The sequence below is a fragment of the Callithrix jacchus genome, chromosome 11 (genome assembly GCF_049354715.1).
Source record: "Callithrix jacchus isolate 240 chromosome 11, calJac240_pri, whole genome shotgun sequence".
NCBI classification, from domain to species: Eukaryota; Metazoa; Chordata; class Mammalia; order Primates; family Cebidae; genus Callithrix; species Callithrix jacchus.
The window spans coordinates 7,346,563-7,369,398 of NC_133512.1; the positions used below are offsets into that span (position 1 = coordinate 7,346,563).

General features: G+C 37.0%; 1 protein-coding gene across 2 annotated transcripts in view; it reads right to left on the reverse strand.

Moving 5' to 3' along the window:
* Positions 1–22,836, reverse strand: part of VPS41 (VPS41 subunit of HOPS complex) — a 170,898-nt gene that overhangs the window by 137,636 nt on the left and 10,426 nt on the right. Inside the window, exons 2-3 of one of the 2 annotated variants that reach the window (XM_035253207.3) lie at positions 22,034–22,072; positions 184–291 (exon numbers count right to left, since the gene is read on the reverse strand). In XM_035253207.3, the coding sequence (XP_035109098.1) occupies positions 184–291; positions 22,034–22,072 (147 nt within the window). The remainder of the gene's footprint in view (positions 1–183; positions 292–22,033; positions 22,073–22,836) is intronic. The other variant, XM_054237008.2, reaches the window with a different exon arrangement.

Below are 22,836 nucleotides of genomic sequence, written 5' to 3' on the forward strand. Positions count from 1 at the left end.
GCGTGTATGCACATATAAAATATGTGGGGTTTTTTTGTTGTTGTTGGAGGGAAGAAAGAGAGAAGTGGCAAGGAGACAGAATCACTGTAAGAAATCACCACCAAAAGCATCAGGACTCCAAAGCACAAGCAAATTTACAACAAAGACAATTTACAGAAGAATCCTCTGAAAGTGCTACCTTACCTTGTCATGGACTGTCATGCAGCTAGCTGCATCCTTCTGAAGAATTTCAGTTACACCATTGGAAAGTCTTTCATACTTCAGCTTGGGTTCCTCTTCGCTCTCTTCTTCCTGCACAAACGGCAAAGAAAAATGACAACCATCAAAGATTTATCTGTTTTGAAAACCTCAAAACACACTTCTTACAGGAGAACCAGAGTTGCTTCCTTCAACGATGTCAATGACTCCAGTGATAGCTAAAGGTTAAGATCTCCGTGTTTCATTTTGTCTAGGTGTATCCACTGCTACAACTTCACTGGTAAAATAAATTCAGAAGTTGGAAACGGGAGCATACAGACTTAGTGTTATAGTACCACTAACTTAACGCGCTCAACCTTACTACTTGGTACGGCTTCATAAAATATTCTTAATCCTCACAGTTATGGAATAAAGCTAGTAATCAATATTTACTATGATGGCCATGAATTAATAAATCAAGGAGAGTTGTAAAAATTATTACAATAATGATTCAGAGTGAGATTTTATTTTACATCAATAAGTAATGAGAAACAAAAAGTTTTCAATAAAACTGTGATGGCTAAAAGCCAGCCAAAAGAGAAGTCCATAAAAATAATGTACCCATTGACAACAGCTGACAACATTAAAGTCAGAACACCATACAAACCACCACAATTGCATAGTCTTCACCCTTCAGCTAATATTAGAGTAGCTTGAGGGCATCAGTGCTCCCACCACAAATAACTGGAAAGGCTTAATGCAATATACAACATCTAGCCAAAGCATCAAAGGGCCGCTAAGCAACCTCGACTAGAAGGGTCAAGATTCCAGGGCAGCAGAGAAGTGAGCATGCCTCCTCCCATAGAGGCATTTACTAATTCTGGGTGTAGGACAAGAAGCCAACGACCCAAGCTCTGGGGTTAGGAAAGCAGCACACCTTCAGTACCTGCAGGGATGGAGTGACAAAACTGGAGACTTGAGGGGCCAAGATCCCCGTGGAAGAGAGGCAGAGACCTGAGCTTGTTACACAGCTACTTTTCCCTGTAAGACAACTATCAATTTCTAAAGCTGCACAGGATGAAGCTAAAAAGCTAAACAACAACAACAACAAAAATGCAAACCAGCTGCCTTGATGTGTTAAGAAGTTAAGAGTAAGAGTTCAAGAAGCATTGGGAAATTGAATCCTTGTGAATATCACTGTCTCAGTTGGAACCCTTGGTCCCCAGAGGACACAAAAACGTAACAAACTCCCATAGAGCTTTGACTCAGCTCAATCTTTGATTGGAGTAAGGTATGCAACCACCAACATACCTGTCTAGCGAAGGAAACAGTGACTCCTCTTTGGAGAAAGAAAACGACTGGGGCCTCTACAATTTTTGATGTACAATACTAAGGATTCAATAAAATACTACGAGGTATGCCATAAGACGGGACCAAACGATCAAAACTCACAATGAAAAACAACAATAAAATCAAACAAATGGGTGACTTAGAAATTTTCAACAGAATTCTAATTTGTAAAAAAAAAAAAAAAAGAATCAAATAAAAATTTTTACACTGAAAATGATGTTAACTGAATTCAGATGTCCATAGGTGGTTTAATAGAAGATTAGCAAAACAGAAGACAAAATATTTGAAATGAAAAATGAGTAAAAAAAATATCCAAAGGGAACCCCAGAGAAGAAAAATGGAAGGGAAATATATAAAGGAATGTATGAGTCTTGTAAAACAAAGTGAAAAGGTCTAACATACTTTTCATTACAGTCCCAGAAGGATAGGGAAAAATGGAAAGGAACAGAGCAACATTTAAAGAGGTAACAACAGAATTTTCCAAAACTGTTAAGACATCAACCTACCAACTCAAGGAGCTCTGCAATAAGCAGGAGAAATATGAAGTCACACCCACAGTGCATCATAGTAAAAAGAAAATTAGGCAAAAGAAAAAAGACTTGTAGAGTAATAAGAGCTCTGCCTATTGAAGATGATAAAACTGATGGGACACGCTAGACAGAGACTGTAAACTCAAATCCTTACAGAAGTCTTCATCTCTGGGGCAAGGGGCTGCATCTTCACATGGAAAGAGGTTAATTTTTGAATTAATGGAAATGATAGAATATGTCAAGCATCATGCTTGAGACTTAACATCAGATATCTCATTAAATCCTAACTTAAAAGAAAAACAAACAAACCCTATTGTGAGTATAATTATCCCATTTTACAGATTTTTCAGTAAAAACTGGTGATCAGAGATTTTAAGTAATTTCCTCAAGACATACAGTGGGTAGAGGAGCAGCTAAAATTCAGCTATGTGTGCTCTAAAGTCACTATCTCCAAAATCTCCTATGAAAATGCCTCTAACGAACCACAACAGAAGCCTATTCTAAACCTATAAATAATGATAAACTATGTGATCGATAGAAAATGTTTTAAAGTGTGTTTATTTAGCAGGTACATTAGCTAACTACTGCTGCATAACAAATTATGCCAACAATTGCTGATTTACTTCTTTTATTATTATTTTCCACAGAGACTCATTATGTTGCCCAGGCTGCACTCAAACTCAGGTTCAAGAGATCTTCTCACCTCAGCCTTCTAAGTAGCTAAGACTACAAGCATGTGCAACACTCCTGGCCACCAAAATGTACTGATTTAAAACAACAATACATATGTACTATTTTACAGTTTCTAAAGGTAATCAAGTCAGAAGTAGCTTAGCTGAATGGTTCACTGAGGATCTCTCATGGGATGGCAGACAAGATGTCAGCCAGGGCTGCAACTATCGGAGGCCTGACTGGGGTTGGAGGATCTACTTCCAAGATGGCTCAATCAAATGGCTGGCAGGTTGGTCCCCGCTGCTGGCAGAAGGCTTCAGTTCCTTACTTCATGGACCCCTCCACGGCGGCTTGATCGGAACATGGCAGTGGCTTCCTCCAGAATGAGTGATCCAAGAGGAAACAAAGTGGAAGCACCATCCATGTTTCATATGGATTCAGATGGAACACTGTCATTTCTACAGTATCCTTTCAATCTTATGTGTCAACCATGATTCAGTGTGGGAGTGGCAGACAAAGAGCATGAATAATAGGAGGTGAGACTCACCGGGGGCCTTCATGTAGACTAGCTACAAGAATAGTGGTAACACTTTTAAGAGCCATAAGCTCAGTTAAAATCAGTATTTCATATCTACTGATGGGCTGTGTTAAATTTAATTCCCTAGATATACATAAGCTATAGCTGTTTATTTAGGATGCAAGTATTAAAAACAAAGATGATGTACCTATTATTAACTTTCCAAGAGTAACTTTAAGAATAGCAACAAAAGGAAGTATCCATAGGACCTACACATTTCTATGAAAAGGTAGTGATAATCTATCCAACCCAAGGAGCTGTTATACCCCAAAACTGACCTGATTTTAATACAAAATCTAAAATAATTAGCCAAGTCTTAAAAAATTTGAAAAAGGAAAACTACAAAAAACAACAAACAAACACTTCTACTTATGTATCTACAAGCAAGAAAGAGAAATCATTACAAAGTTAATATTAAATGTAGCACCGATGATGTGTGCATTCTGAAGTAAACATGTAAAAGACAAATTGAATCCTGAGTGTTTGTCTTTATAATAAGATGCCACATGTTGCTCAAGTCTGGACATCAAATGTGCATCCAATGTGAAAAGTTAATTCTAGCCTCTTGACTATTTTGCATAAAAGCACTCATCCACGGACCATTAGATAAAGTTACTGTAAATAAGGTTTTCCTGTCTTACTTATAAGTGAAAACTAAATAATTTCTCACACATAAATATACAAAAATAAATACTTTCACAACACAGTTCAGTGAAGCATCCTCACTGGGTTTCAAAAACCATAAATAAAATGAAAACTCCAATATTAGGCATTTGATGTACCATTTCAGTTTTCTGACAGGTATCTTTTATGTTAAGTTGAAAGCAGGGTAAAGGTAAATTTTTAAGGTTTTTTTCCTCCTTGTTGTAAACAAAGAAAATACAAAGTGATTCAAAAATATGATTCATGGAGGTTATTCTGCTGTTGCAGACTCTGTATCACATTTTAAATAAAAAAACATTTAAAAATCTAGAATAGAATAGAGTTTCTCTTTAACTAAAAAAAAATATATATAGAAAAAAGGTTTTCATGCAGTTTGAACTTCCGTGGTAAACAACTCAGTATTAATAAAAAGCAAATCAATAGTTTTTGTTAAATTTTAATAATCCTACAAACCTACAAATAAAACCATCAACAGTCTGAGTTGAGATGACAGTTAACTGCGTTTCTATGACAACCTAGTGGAACAGTACAAGTCCTGACTTGCAGTTAAGCGAAGATATGAACAGAGTGACATTTACCCATACAAGAAAAATTTGCAGCTTTCTTTTAAAAAGAATCAATTCCTCACTCACATAGATTTTTACTAAGTGTAGAGCACTTTTAATTAAAGACAAGTCCTTTATACCATCCTACAGAATTCTAAACACTACCTGAAAACAAATGTCACCTCATGGTCAATCTTACTGAGTTTTGGACTCAGGAGGGAGAAAATTACTTTTAAGGATAACAAATTAAGGTAATTAAAGATTTCTCCCTGAAAAACTGTTTAGTAATTTTGTTACATTGTTACCATGAGGTAAATTTTCATAGAGGAAGTCTTGTTTACCTAACTTGGTCTTACATACCAACAAGAATATTTTACATTTCTTTTCACCTAATAATTTAAAATTTGTGTAAAAGAAATCGATTTTTTCAGTGTTTACAACCAAAAATAATTGTGTAGAATGGATTCTACATTTTTCATCTCATTTAAACGTATCTTTCACATATTAGTACATTTTATATGGCATCACCGTTACAGTCAAAATGAAGACTTGAATTTTACATTTCAAAAATGTGTGTCTCATGAATTCTGGGGTTAAGAGAAAGATCATTACATTTTCTGCTGTTACTACTTATACAGAACTTAAAATGTCACCTCTGGATACCAATTCTTCATTAAAAGTCAGTTTTGTTTTATTTTTACAAAATAAAATGATACTCAATATACTGATTGGAGAAAGGTGAGATATCTTATGAAGCCCAAATGAGACTGGGAGAAAACACCACCAGTGGAGCACTCCTTGACCACCCACATCTCACTCTGCGGAGACGACCTTCATTCTATCCAGCTTCGCCTGAGAAAGACCTCAGCTGAACCTCCAGGAATTTTAGTAAGATGAATGGTTTAGTTGGTTTCATGTCATCAACTACATCTGACTAGGGGCAAATCCTTTTAATAAATATGCAGTGTTTTAAAGCTAGATACAATAGGGAAACACTAATATCCTCAAAAGAAATTCTCTCTCTCTCTCACACACACACCCCCCCCTTTCATGCAGTCTGAACTTCCACAGTAAAAAACCAACTATTAATAAAAGGCAAATCGATAACCAATCATGGGGATGAAGCTATAAAATACAGGTTTTCTTCCTCTAGAACATTCTTTCTAGAACTCTACCTACGGGGAATTGAAATATCCAAAATTGGGAGTCAACCTGATAAGCTTAACATATAAAAACAGCTATCAAAATCCTGTATCAGAACATCTGAATTTTAGGAAACTCGCATTTTTAAAAATTCTCTTTTTACAAATAATTCAATTTGTAGAAGCTCTATGACTAAAATATTTCTTTGCCATTACTATTTTTTTTTTTTTTTTTTTGCCAATCAGTTTGAGCTTATGAGGTTAGCCTTGAACTGATGACCTCGCCTTCGCGAGCGCCATGACCTCCGGCGGGAGCCACTTTGGACCCCGCTATTACTATTTATTAAAGAAGATAGAGAATAGAGAGCTAAAACACAATTGGTACTCAAATACAAATAAATTTTAAGAGTATAATTAAAATGAATAAAGTCAATCAAAACACATAATCTGAGTCTCAAAAACATATAACTAACAATATTTTAAGGAACAGTTCTAGTCATTACCACAGGGTATCATCAGCAAAGGCATCGTAAATAGACAGGAGCTACATATTACTGGATGCTCCCATGTATCGGAAACTGTAACATTATCACTGAAAGTACATGCATAAAACAGGACATCTCCAAATTTGCCACATTCGGATTAAAGTTTTCCATAAAGTATAGAAAAGATCCAAGATGAGAAAAAAAGAATGTCTAAAAAAGAACCTGAAGGTAAAGTTCAAAATTAATCAAAGACTAAAGTCTTCAACCAGCTTTGTACTGCCCACCCCGCCTCACCCCAAGAAAGAATGCTACTTCCTTAAAAGGACAATGGTTAACTATTAATACTGTATGCTACAGTTTTATTACAGAAAGATCATTTTATTTACACAAAAAAGATGACTATTTGGTAGGAAAGATGGCTTTATGGATCCTTCTAAAGTGTCAAAACGTATCAAGAAAACTACATAAACAAGTTGAAAGAGTAACTTCTGGTTTCCATTAATAGCACAAGGTATTATAGCTGCCTCAATGACCAAACTTTTTAAGAAAGTGACATGAAGATAATGGAATTCATCTACAATAAAACAACTGTGGTCAAAGCGCCCAGCATGCCTTTCCATCAGACTGCTGGCAGATAGGCAATTACACTCTTATATGAATGCAAATAATGTTGTTAAATTTTCAACTTTCAAGCAATATTGCTATTAAGGAAAAATATATATTAATTTTTAAAGTAGCTGAAATTAGGAGCTGATAAATGTAATCTGGATGGCATGGATCTACTTTTTCAAATAGAAAATTCGCCAGGAGTCTACTCACACCGATATATTATTATTAAAAGCACAAAATACATAAGGTTAAGTAAGTAGTTCTCAACCAGAGGTAATTTTTGTCCCCCAGGGACATTTATTTGGCAACGTCTAGTTATTTTCGCTGTCACAGTTGGGTGGGGGAAAGGTGCTACTGGCATCCAGCGGGTAGAGGCCAGGGGTTATGCTAAACAGTCTACAATGCACGAGACACTCCCAGAACAAAAAATTAGCCAACCCAAAGTGCCAGTAGCTCCAAGGTTGAAAAACTCTGAATTAAATAAACGTCACAAGATAAAATATTACATGTACATTGAAATCTGTTTTCAACGACAATTTAATAACAAAAAGAAATGTTCTCAGAATGTCTTACTAAGTGAAAGCATAGGTCATAAAACCTGCTTTGGATGATCCAAATCTTATTTAAGAAATGTGTATGCATATACAGGGAGAAGATTAATGGAATAAACACCAAAACAGTAATCTCTGTAAGCTCAGTTTCTTCCTCCATAGAATGGGGATGATAACAGAGACCACATCACGTGGTTGCTGTAACTATTAAAAATTGCAAATTAAAAAAAATCACTGTTGTGAGCTATTGCCAATATTTTCTAAATTTTCTAAAACAAACATATTTATTATAAAAATAAATGGTTCAACATCCTCCTCAACATGTTGTATCTACTGAGCTAAGATTCTTATCTCTCAAAGCTGCTTTCCTTTATCGTAACACACTGACCAGAAAAGTGAGAAGAAGTTGAGCCCCTAATAATTGAGGAGCTCTACTTAAGATTCACAGATATGCAGGCTTCATAAACCTTGGTCTCTCCTGTGCCCTATAGTATTAGAATTTCATGTTCAATTCAAGAAGGAAAAAATAAGGTGAAGCTTCCCATGCCCTAAGCCACATACCATAAACAGGATCAACTCCCATCATTTATTTTATATTGGGAAAGCGATAAGAATATATAGAAGAGGGGGAAAAATGAGAAAAGCAAATAAGCTTTTCATTTCCTTCTAGCCATATGGAATAACCTCACCAATCTTCAGGCTATGCCATTCGGGTGGACAATTTCCGCCACTAAAACCAACATAACCCTCTTTTCCTTTCTTGCCAATATCCCTTGGTGATCACAAGATCCTTAGAAGCAGAGTTGATGCCTTTTCATTGTTCTGAACTCCACCTAACAGAACTGTGGGTATCTAATAAAGACCAGTGAAAACAAACGTATGTAGTAACAGCAGACCAGGTGTGGTAAGCAGCTTTTCTAAGACATTCTCATTTAGATTTCCACACACGAAAATCCGAATCATAGAGTATCAACCAAAGGAACCTCAGAGATCATCTTAACTATGTGTTACTTCACAGACACAGAGAAGGAGGGGGAAAGCGGGGAGTACGGAGGTAGAAGCATCAAATAGAACGAAAGGTCTGGTAATTCTGAAATACTGTAAACTAGAATTACAGATAAATTTCTAGAAATGGAACTCTATCAACCTCTAGCAGTAGAAGCAAATAGAAGTCCTGCAAACTCAACTGTCAGAAAAACTTAGACTTATTTATAATAAATCTATGTTATTACATGAAAAAGGAAAATGCTAAAGTTCTTCAAATTATTTTGTTTGAGAGGAGATTAAATACCTACTGAGCATTTCCAATTGCACATTCCATAAGCCAAGCGCAAAGAAGCACCTTGCTAACCACCCCCACCAAAGCCTCTTCCAGTTTCTCAATAATTTCCATGAAAAATTAGATAAAAACTCACTAGAGCAATAAACATTAAAACAATTACCAAAATCAAGGAGAAACTGACACATTTGTTGAATCTGAATTCCTGACATAACTGATTTGTTTCAAGAAACATAATCCACCTGCGCAAAAGATATTCAAATGATTTCTAGCTCTCCCACCAACCCTTTGTGCCCAAGACCTGGAGCCTGCCTCAACCTCACAGAGCAGACCTCTGCCCTACCCCTTAGCTACTCTTAGCCTCTGCCCACTATATCACCAATCTTCAGATATTTTAGCCCGGCCACCATCTTTCTATATCTTTCTTCCAGAGGCCAAGACTCTAAACCTCTGTCACCTGGGCAGTGCACTCCACTGGCTGGGAGTCCAGCCTTAAGCACTGCAGGACAAAGGACCTCTAATAGCAGGAAGGTGGACACGGCAGGGACCAGAGAAAAGTAATAAAAGTAAAGCTAAAATGAATTAATAAACCAGAAAAAAAATGAGTAAGTCCAAGCATTAGTACCTTTTAAAGACAAATTGAATAAGAGGCACACACACACAAAAAAAAACAGTGAGAAAATAAAAGCCATCAAAGTACTATCTCATGCAGAGAAGTACCTGGCTCACAGTGTTTTAGTGGCAAGTTCTATTGAAAATCTTCAAAGAACACAAAATTCTCAAATTATTTAAGCTGTCCCATAAGAGAGAAGTATAAAAACTTCCAAATTCATTTTGATAACCCTGATATCAAAACTCCCAAAGAGTCCACCGAAAAACAACCAAAAATATACAAAGAATTCTATCATCTCATATAGGAATTTAAATGTAAAAATTGTAAATATCACAAATCAAATCCAGCATATATTAATAGAAAACATTTAAGATCAAATATTGTAAAAACAAAGACTGGATATTATGAAATCTGACATCATTTGATAAGTCAGAGAAAAAAAAACGACAGGGCCATCTTCACAGACACTGCAGACAGCATTTATAAAGTTCAACACTTGTTTCTGATCTTAAAACAGCTTTCAGTAAATAAAAAGATTTCTTTACCAAAGAGCTAAGAATGAAGAGCCAAGAATGATCGTTTGAAAAATCAGAAGTCAACATGATATTGAACAATGAAATAAGAGAAACATTCCCATCATCAGCAGGGAACAATGCACAGATACCAACAATCACTTCTTTTTTCAAAACCAACTTAGAAGTTTTAGCCAAGGCAAAAGACAAGAAAATGGAAAATGTAATAAATAGATCCTGATTGGTATGGTCTTATTTGAAGACAGTATGACTAGAAAGAACAAAACACGGCTTCTGCCAAGACAAAGAGATGACCTGTGCTGCTGGCCTCCTTTCCCCATGTCTGCCCTGAAGACGCAATAAAAATGAGAGGAAAGAGGGATTGCAGAAATTAACATTCTCAGTTAAGAAACTATAGAGGCACTGAAACCACCCAGAGTAGGGAGCTAGGGGGCAACAGTGAGGAGAAGGTCAAGGAAAGCCGGTAGGTCCAGCACAGGCCTCTCCCCAGGCCGCCTGGTCTTGCTGTCCCATTCACTAAAGAAATAGGCAGCAATAGCTCAGCCTCAAAGGGGTGAGGACTGGCCTGCTGCATTCACTCCTCCATCTTCTCCCTTCCTCCTAACAAGTAAGATGCTTGTTAGGGGCTGCTTCCTCTATGGATTAACCCAAAGTGCACTTCATGAAGGCTCAGAAGAGTCATCTCACCAATTCCCACACTGAATTGTATTTCTGGAGGGAGTATTCAAATAACAGGAAAAGAGAATCCCAAAGATGCTCTAAGACAGTGGTCCCCAACCTTTTTGGCACAAGGGACTGGTTTTGTGGAAAACAATTTTTCCACCAGGGTAGGGGTGGTGGGGATGGTCTCGGTTTGGGGATGAAATTGTTCCACCTCAGATTATCAAGCATTAGATTCTCATAAAGAGGGCAACCTAGATCCTCGCATGCATAGTTCACAGTAGGGTTCATGCTCCTATGAGAATCCAATGTTGTGGCTGATCTGACAGGAGGCAGAGCTCAGGGTGTAATACCTGCTCCCCTGCTCCCGCACATGGACTGGTGGGTTGAAGACCCCTGCTGTAAAAGGTATGAGAAATCAGGACAATCAAGTATCTTAATAATGGTCACTAATGTCATTTTTTAAAAAAAGAGAATTATCCTAAATCCTACTGAAATTCATAATCAAGAGCCAGTCACAAAACAAACTAAAATTTTTCTTTTGCCAGTCCTCCCATATGCAGTGCATATACACTCTACAAGTCACTTAAAACTTCGGTTACCTTTCCTTTTGTGAAAAGGAAATAACTTGCACTTCAGAGGATTTTTATAAGAATTAAACGTAATAAATGTAGGTAAAGCACCAAGCACAGCAGCTGGCAATACCCAGTGAATGTCAAATACTGAAAATACAACCATGATGTGTATTACAACCCCAACGTCACACTGCAGAACTCACAGCCCTCCTTCTAAGTTATTTCCTCTCCCATGATCAGACGATGAAACCAAACAGTAACACTTCTATCTAATTACCTCCTTGTTTTAAACTATTAAAAGATGAAGATACATTACTTTTTATTTTACCGCATCATTAAAAAAATTTTTTCACATACATCTAAGGGTGAATCTTGTTAGTAGGAATGTAAAAGGAAATGCTACCCTCTCCTATTTAAGGTAAGAACCTCTCCGGATGTCTATAAAGACTAGAGGTAGCCCATTACAGGCCAAATCCTTCAAAACTGCCCAATCACTTGTGTATCCTTGCACTAAGGATATAAAAGTCATCAATAAATATTTGTCGAATGAATAAAATGATCAATCGGTCAATCTTGGACTGCCTAAATAATTTTTCTTCTAGGTAGTGAAATTATAAATTCTGCTCAAATATGTATCATCCAGGGAAGCTGTTCTCATCTCTTCAATACCTAAGAAATGGCAGTAATAGAGATTCAGAAATCTTGCCCCCAGAAAGTTTCTACTAAGTTCCCAAACTTATAATTTTTATAATGTATGCTTCAAAGGGAATGTTTATCCATGCCTGAATGATGCAATAATCAGCAGAACCTGTTAATATTAATAGCTCATTAAATAAAAGAGCAAGTTTGTAAGCCAAATGCTATGTGGAAGCTTTGTGGACATTATAACCCTATGCTCCATTTTTCTCAGCAATCAATCTCATAACAGGGCACATTACCATTTTTGTAACTAGTTGCCATAAATCTGTTTATTAAAATTAATACATGTAAAGAATCAATTTAATTTTCAATAAATTATTCATAATGTTTTACCCACCAGGTGAGATAAATAAATGACTTTTGTGCGATGCATTTCCTGATTTAAAAGGCTATCTCCTGATTTCTCAAAATGACTTGTTTTCATTTTAACAAAACTGAAAAAAGAACTCTCTTTGTGGCTGATGCACCTAGAAATTGCATTTTATTTTAAAATTAATTTCTCATTCAACTAAATAGCATACAGGCTTATTCTAAACAGTTTCAAATATTTGTCAGTCCACTTGGTTTTATTAAAATGTATATATCTTACATATTTAAGAACTCCTAACCGGTATTTGAAATAACTAAACCAGAATTAAATGCACATCTGTTTAGGAGGCATGCTTATTTAATATTGGTTAACAAAAATTACAAAGACAGAGGTGACACAATTTTTTTTTAATTTGCTTTTTTGTAGAAAAGAAGGATCACTACATTGACCAGGCTGGTCTTGAACACCTAACCTCAAGCAATCCTCCCACCTCAGTTTCCCAATGTGCTGTGATTATAAGTGTGAGCCACTGCACCTGGCCTACACCAATTAACGGTTCTGTTATTACCTGCCTTGGCCTGGGCTCTGAGTAATGGAATGCATATGCAATCTTTGCTTCAACGGAACAAACTGTAGGCAGAATAAGCCTAGTTTAGCTATTCACTTGTGTTCACAAATCAAAGGTCTCTGGAACACATCTGTCTTGTCTCACCTGGTACAAAGCAGACCTCAGAACATTTCAGTTGCTATTTAGTGCCCTTCTCTTTCCTTGACACTCCTCGTTAGCCTGATGTTTTTTCCCTTCCTGTTCTTCTCTCTGCTGTTCAACTGTAATCTTGAAATGTTATGCTACTAACTTGATGCTTATATTGCAAAGTTCTTTATACAATACTCTAAACTCTTCTGAAAAAGTGGGATATACTTCTCAATACAGAATACAGCAAGAACCTATTCAAAGACACAGGATTTTTTTTAAAAAACGTATCTCCATGAAGCAGAACTGTGTTAGTCTCCAGTTCTATGATCAATGTATTCCATAGCATATTGTTCATGTTCCATAAATAGGAAAAACCCTACAGAAAATGATCACATTTCTGTATTATTAATGCCTCAACTTCCTCTCCCTGCACTACTAATTCTATTCAGAAATAAATGTTGTGTTAAGATACTACAATTTTGTAACTGTTTGTTACTTCAGCATAACTAGCCTCTCCTGACAAATACACTACCTGACAGGACTGTTGTCCACATTAAATGAGATAATCCACAAAAAACACTCAGCACAACATGAAGCACATAGGAAATAGTGAAGCAACTGGTTCTTCATGATTTAAATATTGTCTTGCATTAAAATGTATATAATGAGTTGAATCTGATGTTGGAATTACCCGAGTAGCCATCAGAAAAATGCTTCAAGTAATTATAAATTCTCTTGAAGCCAATGAAACAATAGAACATCTCAGCAAAGAAACAGAAGTTTTAGGAAAGTTTTAGTACTAGAAAATACAATAACCATAACTCACTGGATGGGCTTAATAGCAGAGTACAGATGTCACAGGACAGAACCACTGAATCTGAGGACAGATCAACAGAATGTGCACCCTCTGAATGAGAGAAAGAAAACTAACTTTTAAAAATAAAACTCTCAGGAACTTGTGAAAAAAATGACAAAAGCGCCAACATTCATGTTATCACAGTTTCACTGGGAGAGAGAGTGGGACTGAAAAAGTATTTGGAGAAAAAAATGGTTGAAAACTTTCACAATTTGGTGAAGGATATAAACCTACATATCCCCAAGCTAAGCAAACCCCAAATAAAATAAATAAAAGAAATCCATGGCCAAAGACGTTATAATTAAACTTGTGAAAACTAAAGTTAAAAAAAGAAAAGCTGGAAAACAGCATATTACTTATAGGAAGCACCAATTCAAATGAAAATGGATTTCTCATTTGAAATGATAGAAGCCAGAAAGAAATGGCACAACATATCTTAAGCCCTCAAAGGAAAGAATTGCCAACCACCAATCCTGTATCTGGAAAGAAAAAAAAAAAACACCTCAAAACAGAAGGGAAGATAAAGACACTCTGATATTCTCATATTAATAAATTTTAAAAGTTAAAAAAATTAAGAATTTGTCATTTGCAAGCCTATCTTTAAGGAGTAGCTAATGGGAGCTTTCTATACAGAAAGGAACAGAAGATAAAAGATAACAGAAAAAAAGCTTAGAACTTCAAAAAGCAAAGAGAATACAGAGATGAGTGAATATACAGGTAAATATAATAGATTATTCCTTTCATGAGTTTCTTAAATGACATTTGATAGTGGGAGCATAAAAAATACAATACCAACTGATGTAATGCTCAAAGTATGTAAAATATTTAAACAACTGCACTTAAGCAAGGAGGCTAAAAGGACCTAAATGGGAGTAAGGTGTCTATACTTGACTAGAAGTGGCAAAATGTTGTGAACAAAATAGACTGTGATAAGTTGTGTATACCTATTTCAATACCTAGAGCAACCTATAGGAAAACTATACAAAGTAACTAAAAAATATTATAAGTAAATCAAGATGGAATTCTAACAAATGTTCAAGTAACACATAGGAAAGAAAGAGAAACAAGAGAAATGAAAAGCAGAAGAAACAAACAGAAAACCAAAAAATGGCAGACTTAAGCCTTAACATATCAATAATTAAAAGTGAGAAATCTACCTACAACTAGTTAAAAGACTGGAAGAGCACACAAAACCCAATTTCCGAAGTTTATACTCTGTATGATTCTATGCATATAGTTTTTATAAAACGACAAAATTATACAGATGGAGAACAGATTAGTAGTTGCCAGGAGTTGGATGTGCAGCAAGGAGTGGCTGTGGTCACAGAAAGATAGCAAAGGGAAACTTGTGATAAACTGTCCTGTATTTTCACTGCAATAGAGTGGTGGTTACATGAATCTTCACATGATAAAACCGCACAGAACTAAGTACACACACAAATGAGTGCATGTAATACTGGTGAAATCCAAATAAGGTCTGTGCCTTGTATCAATATCAATTTCCTGGTGTGATATTACTGTAGAGTTATACAAGATGTTACCCTTTGGAAAATGGGTGAAGGGTATTCAGAATATCTTTGAATTATTTCCTTTTCTCTCTCTCTCTTTTAGAGATAGGATCTTGCTCTGCTGTCCAGTCTGAAGTGAAGTGGCATGATCATGGTTTGCTGCAGCCTCAACCTACCTGGGCTCAAATGATCCTCCCACCTCAGCCTCCCAAGTAACCAGGATTACAGGCAAGCTCCATCACACCTAGTAAATTTTTTGTAGAAACACGGTCTCCTTGTGTTGCTCCTGCTGGTCTCAAACTCCTGGCATCAAGTGATCCTCCTGCCCCGATCGCCCACCTCTGTGTTATTTCGAAACTACATGTGAATATACAGTTATTTCAAAATGACTTTTTAATGTAATATCTCAAGAAAAAAAGTATAGTACAGTAAAAACAATTTTGGCTTTATATTAGCAGAAAACCTTGGATACAATAAAATTGGCTAAGAAATAAACCAACTCTTTCCCCTAACTCCCTTGTTAGAGTTTGGATGGGGAAGGAAAGGTGTCACTTCATTCTGGGTTGGTAGCTCTGAAACCCAAACAGACATACAGAAGACACCTATAGTATGCAGAAAGATTAATGTTTTGCTAAAAAACAAAAAGTTATTTTGCTAAGTATGTAAGTTAAGCATATTACAGAAAATTTAGAAGATGAAGGCAGATAATGACAGTAATTAAAATAAAAAGCACATGTCCCAGTGACATATGGTCTTGCATGCCTTTTTCCTTTACTTGTATATGAATTTGGTGGGGTGGAGAGAAACCCATACACCCTAAATTGGGAGTCAGCAAACTACTGCAGACTAAATCCAGCATCTGTTTATGTACAGCCCATAAGCTAAGCTTGATGTTTACACTTTTACACAGTTATATACCTACAGAATATCTGCCATATTGCCTCTGTCTGCAAAGCTTTTAAATATTTACTACCTAGAACTTTACAGAAAAAGCCTGTCAATCCCTGTTCTTAATGGCATTTTTATAAAAAGCTTTTTCAATTATAAAGATAACATGAAAAAAAGACATATGAATATTTTCTTTACCTAAATATTAATGCCATGAATCAAGTTACTGGCAGAATTACAATCTATTATATGGATTATATGAATAAATCTTCATTAATCAATTTCTTATTTTTTGATATTTTTAGCCTGTTTCCAGTTTTGGTATTATACAAAGCAAACGAATGCTCTTATAGCTAAATTTCTAAATACAGAAATAAATATTTTTAAGGGGGTCTCACTTATAGCTAACATTATTTATTTTATAAATATTTTTATAAAATTATAAAATGCTGTTTTGTAAATAAACAGCATTATGTATTTTGTGGTAATACAGGAACTTTATTAAACAATTAATATTATATATAAATTAACTATTCTCCATTCTCTAGAATAGAAAGCAATTCCGAAATTGGTATTTTTCCTACAAGTTTAAGAAATCAAAATCTGTAATATTACCCAAAAGTCTCATTTTATACATAGGGAAAGTTTCAAAGATTTTTTTTTTCAATCCTGTCAAATTCTATAAAGGTACATACAGGAACAGTCTGGCCTAAAATCAAAGAGTCACAGGGAAGTTAAAGGCAATGTAACTAGAGGTTGGAGCCTTGAGTCAAACTACTGGATCCAAATCCACTTACCACCTGGGTAGCCTTGCAAGTTAACAAAAACTTGAAGTCTGTGTCTTTATCTGTAAGCCAGAAGCCAACACCATGGCCAAGTCACAGGGCAGATTAAGATAGCTAAAGAGCACACCCAAGTGCCCAACACTAAGTAACTATACTAAATAACTGTTCATTTTTGTAATGATCATCATTGTCAGAGTAGTACTGTGAGAAACACAATACTTGTTCCATTACATCTCTGCTCCTAAGAGGGCTCAGACAGACCTGCCTCTAATGAGCAATGACTTGCAGGATTTTAAAAATAAAATAAAGTCCCGGAAACTAATTTGATTACTTCCTTTTATTTGAAAATATATTTAATACGAAAGTATATTATTTGTTTCAGCCTAAACAAAACTATATAAAAGAGGTCACCAATGGATTACAAAGTGCCACTTTGAAGAAAACAATAATCTAAACATAAAGAAATCATTCTTTGGGTTCAGAATTCAGGCTTAGAACATCTTTTTCCTCTCACTGTTTATAATGGACTCACTTTCCTGTTACAAGGCTGAACTAGACACTGGAATCTTCTTGACTCCCTATCTGGCTTGTCTCTCCCACACTATCCTATATTTCCTATTGTCTAAACTCAAGAACCATCTCCTTCGAGTCAGTTTCTCTTTGTCTTCTGCTATTGCCTTGCCCAGGCCCCTACATTCCTCCTGTCTCTCATGGGGACTTTCATGAGAACCATGCAAATGGTCTTCCTGCTGTTGTCTCTCCTTCCAGTTTTTCTGTCACCAACCCCTTCTTTACCTTCAACAATCAAGCTTTCGGGTGGCTCCCCGATGGCCACAGAATCAAGTCCACACATGCTGGTTTGACACATTAGGAGCTTCACAACCACACCAATTTCCTTCGGCAGCCTCACTGCCCCTCCGTCCTCCTGCACTCCAGCCGCACTGAGTGCCTCATGGCTGGCTGAACATACATACATATGTATTCTTGCATGACTCAGTCTCTGCACATATATTACCTCCTTCCCAAAGACCGCCAGCCTCACTGCCCAGCCTCACCTCCCAAGGTTCCAGGCATACTCAATCTTGAAGACTCCAACTGAAGCCATTCCTGACCACTCATCCCCTCCTCTGTGCTCCCACCTCACTCTGCTACCATTTTCATAAGAGCAATTATCCCTAAGTATTGAAAAGATCTTAGTGCATCCAAATAGGAGTGAAATCCTTTTGAAGATGATGTACTTCTTTGCTATGCTCTTCAAAACTAAAATACCATTTAAGAAACAGTCTGGCTCACAATATCAAGGTGAAATAAACAATACACTGTGTATTTTTTTTTAAATCCTGGCTGCAAGGACCAGTTTAGTCTGAAAAATTTTGCTACAACCAATTATGACCATAAATTCGGGTCCCTTAACTACGTAGCCTATTAAATGACATACTTAACTATCTTAGTTGTAATATGATTTTGCATTTCTACTTTAACTGCAAAATATGCTAAAATTCTTAAAGCTTTAGATAGTGACATACAGACCACTTTCCATTACGTTAATAATACTAACTCAACAATGTCATTTGGTTGTAATTTTCAAGATTAATGAAAAATATTTGGCCAGTTTTAGGAAGACAATATTCTTTTCCCAAACATATATTAAAATAAGACCCTCAGATAAACGTAAAAGTCTTCCTGATATAAAAAGCACAGTTTACATGAAATGCAACATTTCATAAAATGAAATCTGAATTGTCGTATGGTGGAAAATACTACACGTTATTCTTTATGGAAATGGAAATTATCCTAGCGCTTGAACAAGGAAAAGGTAGAAATATTACATAAGGAAAATACCTGTCCTTCAAAAAAAGCTTAACAGTTACAAAACATAATGAGAGGAGACGATAGAGAACAAAGAGAAAGGGATGAAGGAGGTTCTCTGGGAGACTAAGTGGTGTCTCAAAATACCGCTCCTGCAACTGCAAAGTGATTCAAACTGAGGAAAAAAACCCCAAAGTCTTCAAAGTCTTAACTGCAAACAGGCTTACCACACTGACGAGGCTTACACCTGGTCTATCAACAGCCTGACTACTTTGCTGGCCCATAAACTCAGTAGAATCAGTAATATCTAGGAGAGAAAACTGCTTTCATAGTGGCAGCAGTGGGGAGGTTGGGAGGTAATCTCCCCAAGCCCTCAGCTTGAAGCAACAAGCTGGAAAATGAGCCACTATGAGAATATCTAAAATACGAACTGCAGGTCACTCATTCTTACCAAGTGCTTCCCATGTGCGTGGCTCTGTACAAGATGCTTTATGAACATTAATTATACCTCATCTCTGCAGCAACCATACAAGGCAAGCAATAAGCCCCATTTTTCACCCAAGGAAAATGAAGAATACAGGAGTAGGTGCCCAGGTCACGCAAAAAGCACAAAGTATGACCAAGATACAGATGAGCGCCCACCTCCAGCCCGTTAGCACCATCCCAAGCAGAAGGCTTTGGAGACTAGACAGCAAGACAACAGAAGAGTCCAGAGCTGGAACCTCTTTCTCCCACTCATCAGCTGTAGGACATCGGACAATCAGCCACATTTGGGTCTCACTTTCCTCAACCTTAAAAGAACTACCTTTTCCTTCTTTCTCTCCTCAGTTTGGCCAACTCTCATTCCCTAACTTCCTAGTTTTTTGCCCATTTTTAATATAGTTTTAAAATTTCTGATTTAAGGTACTTTATTGTGGCCAGACACAGTGGCTCATGCCTATAATCCCAGTATGTTGGGAGGCCGAGGCAGGCAGATCACCTGAGGCCAGTAGTTTGACACCAGCCTTGCCAACATGGCAAATCCTGTCTCTACTAAAAATACAAAAGTGAGCAGGTGGTGCACACCTGTAATCCCAGCTACTCAAGAGGCTGAAGCCTGAGAATCACTTGAACCTGGGAGGTGGAGGTTGCAGTGAGCCAAGATCGCACCACTGCACACCAGCCTGGTGAAGAAGTGAGTCTCAAAAAAAAAAAAAAATACATTAAGGTCGTTTATTGTATCTGCAAATGCTTGTAATATAGATATTCAACTCATGATGGAGTGTGGTTATTGCTTTCTGCTGCTGAAAACTCTGACTCTGACTTCCTAAATTTTTCCTATAGTAGCTTTTAATGGATGTTACTTGTCATTTCAATTCATTTTTAAATGTCTTGGATTTTCCTGGATAGCAATAATAGATGCTACTAGGGAAGAAGAGGTGAGGCATCTGTGTGGTTTACCAGGTTTCTGCATTGACTTTTCTAAGTGCTATCTTTTTTGGTGAGTAGATAAGTCTCCTGATCCGATGCTGTTCTTTGTTTCTGGGCACCCTTAATTTCCTCTGCTTTGTCCTTTTCCTTCACTGCCAAGCCTCTGAGGGATGCCTCCCCCGTCTCTCCCAAAAGTAGCACCATCCAACTGTATCACCTAAAGCCCCACATACTTTCAAGCTCCTTTCTTTAAATTCTCGAAATCCACCAAGTCTCACTTCTGTTCTCATATTTCTCGACTAAGAATGAGGCCCCTTTTTCACTAAAGATGATTCTTATCTGCTTTCTGCCTCAGCTGGGTCTCAGCTATACTCTCTTCATTTCTACCCAGTCTCCATCTGACTCTCAGCTCCAGTGTCAACTCCAGAGCTGACTCTGCTGGCTTTGGATGTTTATTTCCCCATTTGCATTGAAGTTTGTATTACTCCCCGTTTGCTAATTATACTGGAGGCCTGGGTTATGTGTGCTTTTATTTGCTTTCTTGTTGAGCTGTTTTGTATCTGGGGCATGTGTGGAAAGATTTAGATTTAAGTGGCTGCCAACACCTTCCTCACCTGTAAAATGAAATTCCTGGGCAGAGTTCCAACACTATATAGTTCTGTATCAATGATTCTGAGAACACTGGAATCTCAGTTAACTATAGATTTCCAAAAGTAAAGAAATGTAAAATGCTTTTCAATACTTCATGAGAAATTAACAAATGTATCCTATCTATAGGCAAACTCAGAAATACCTTACCAGGAGTCCCACAGTAACGGAAGTCTTATTAGTGAAAATGTTAGAAACCATAACTACACAATGACATAATCTATAACAAGCTTGTACAACCTGTGGCCCATGGGCCACATGTGGCCTAGGATGGCTTTAAATGTGGCCCAACGTAAATTCATAAACTTTCTTAAAACATTATGTGATTTTTTTGTTGCGAATTTTTTTTAGCTTATCAGCTATTGTTAGTGTATTTTATGTGTGGCCCAAGAAAATAATTCTTCTTCCAATGTGGCCCAGGGAAGCTATAAGATTGGACACCCCTGATACATAAGCTGTTACCCAGCTGCTTGGGAGCCTGAGGCTGGAGAATTGCTTGAATCCAGGAGGTGGAGGTTGCAGTGAGTTGAGATTGTGCCGCTGCACTCTAGCCTGGGCTACAAGAGTGAAACACTGTCTCATTAAAGAAAAAAAAAAATCATATTATGTTTAAACATTTCTTATGCAGACTTGAAAATAAAAAATTTTAAAAGTCCTTCCTTATAGAGTTTCTCCTTAAGAAATTATCACAACATCTAACAACTTTTAAGGTAGTTTCCTTTTTAAGAAACAAACTCCAATTTAAATGATTCAAAAATTATACCAATAAACATGTCACATTCATTAAAGGAAAAAATGAAGAATGCACATCATAAAACACAGGGGCTGTTTTTAAAAAGCAGGCAAGGAGGATGCTAAAGTGTCGAGATACATTTCTAAAACTTTGTATTAATAGTCCCACTGCCAACAGGTTTCAAGTTAAACTGTTCCAGATGAAAAGTTTTTGGTCCTTTTCTTATTTATTTATTTATTTATTTTGAGACAGAGTCTCACTCCGTCACCAGGCGCCAGGCTGGAGTGCAGTGGCGCAAACTCAGCTCACCGCAACCTCCGCCTCCTGGGTTCAAGCAATTCTCCTGCCTCAGTCTCCCGAGTAGCTGGGACTACAGGCGTGCGCCACCATGCCCAGCTATTTTTTTTGTATTTTTAGTAGAGATGGAGTTTCACCATGTTGGCCAGGATGGTCTTGATCTCTTGACCTCGTGATCCCTTGGCCTCCCAAAGTGCTGGGATTACAGGCGTGAGCCACCGTGCGCCCGGCCTCTTGTTTATTTTTTAAGCTAATCCATTTAATCTCTTTTAAGATAACTGGCATACTAAAAGCTCTTCCCCAGGGCTCAGTCACCTACAGCCCTGCTTTACTCCCTCAGCCCCTGGGAATGTTGCATTTAGCAAAGCAGCACAACTCAAGAGAACTGTATGGTGAGCTACAAATGCGAAGGCTCCTGAGTCACCACCTTACCTCAGACTCATCTGTAGATTCTTCAAGGGACCCAGTTTCCTATAAAGCACATAAAAAGAAAATGGTCAGAAGAGATGATAAAAGAATAACTATCATTTGCAAGAAGAAAGAGTTCTCATGTTCCTACCACCACCCATCTGGCCTTTTTGGAAGAAAATCTACAACTACACTTTACAGGACCACACGCTCAGACTTCCACATGCCTCCTGCCACTTCTCCACACTCTGGCAGGCAGATCCTGCTGCTTTCCCTCAAAGAGTTAACAGGGAAACAAATTACCCCAGGAACTTGTCATATGAAGGCCTGGAAGACTCTCTCCCTTGTTAATAATGGAAACCCATCTGGCAAAGCAGCCTCACTGATCTCGGAAGGGAAGAGGAAACTGCCATGTCAAGTTACCTACAAGCCAATATATATACTGAAACGTTCTTGTGCTATTAATTATTATGCTATTAATCTGGTTGAGTTAAAATGATTGCCTTGCTAAAACAGCTTTTTAAAAAGAATCTCCTGCAGTGGTACCTGCCAGACCCTGTGTAAACAAGCTGTATAATTTACATGCACTCTTTAAACCATCACCACTAAGACAAGTTCTGCCATTTAACACAGCTGCCCTCTTGCTAGACAATGAATCTTGCCGCTGAAAGAAACAAAGCAAAAAGGGAAAAATTGACTTGCTCCTGCTAATCTCTCACCTGTCCAGTGAAAGAGAGAATCTGCTGATGCCATGCATCCTCAAAGAGGTCAGCAAAATGAAGATTTACTTAACGTACTTATAGATATCAATAGCAATAAAAGGTTAC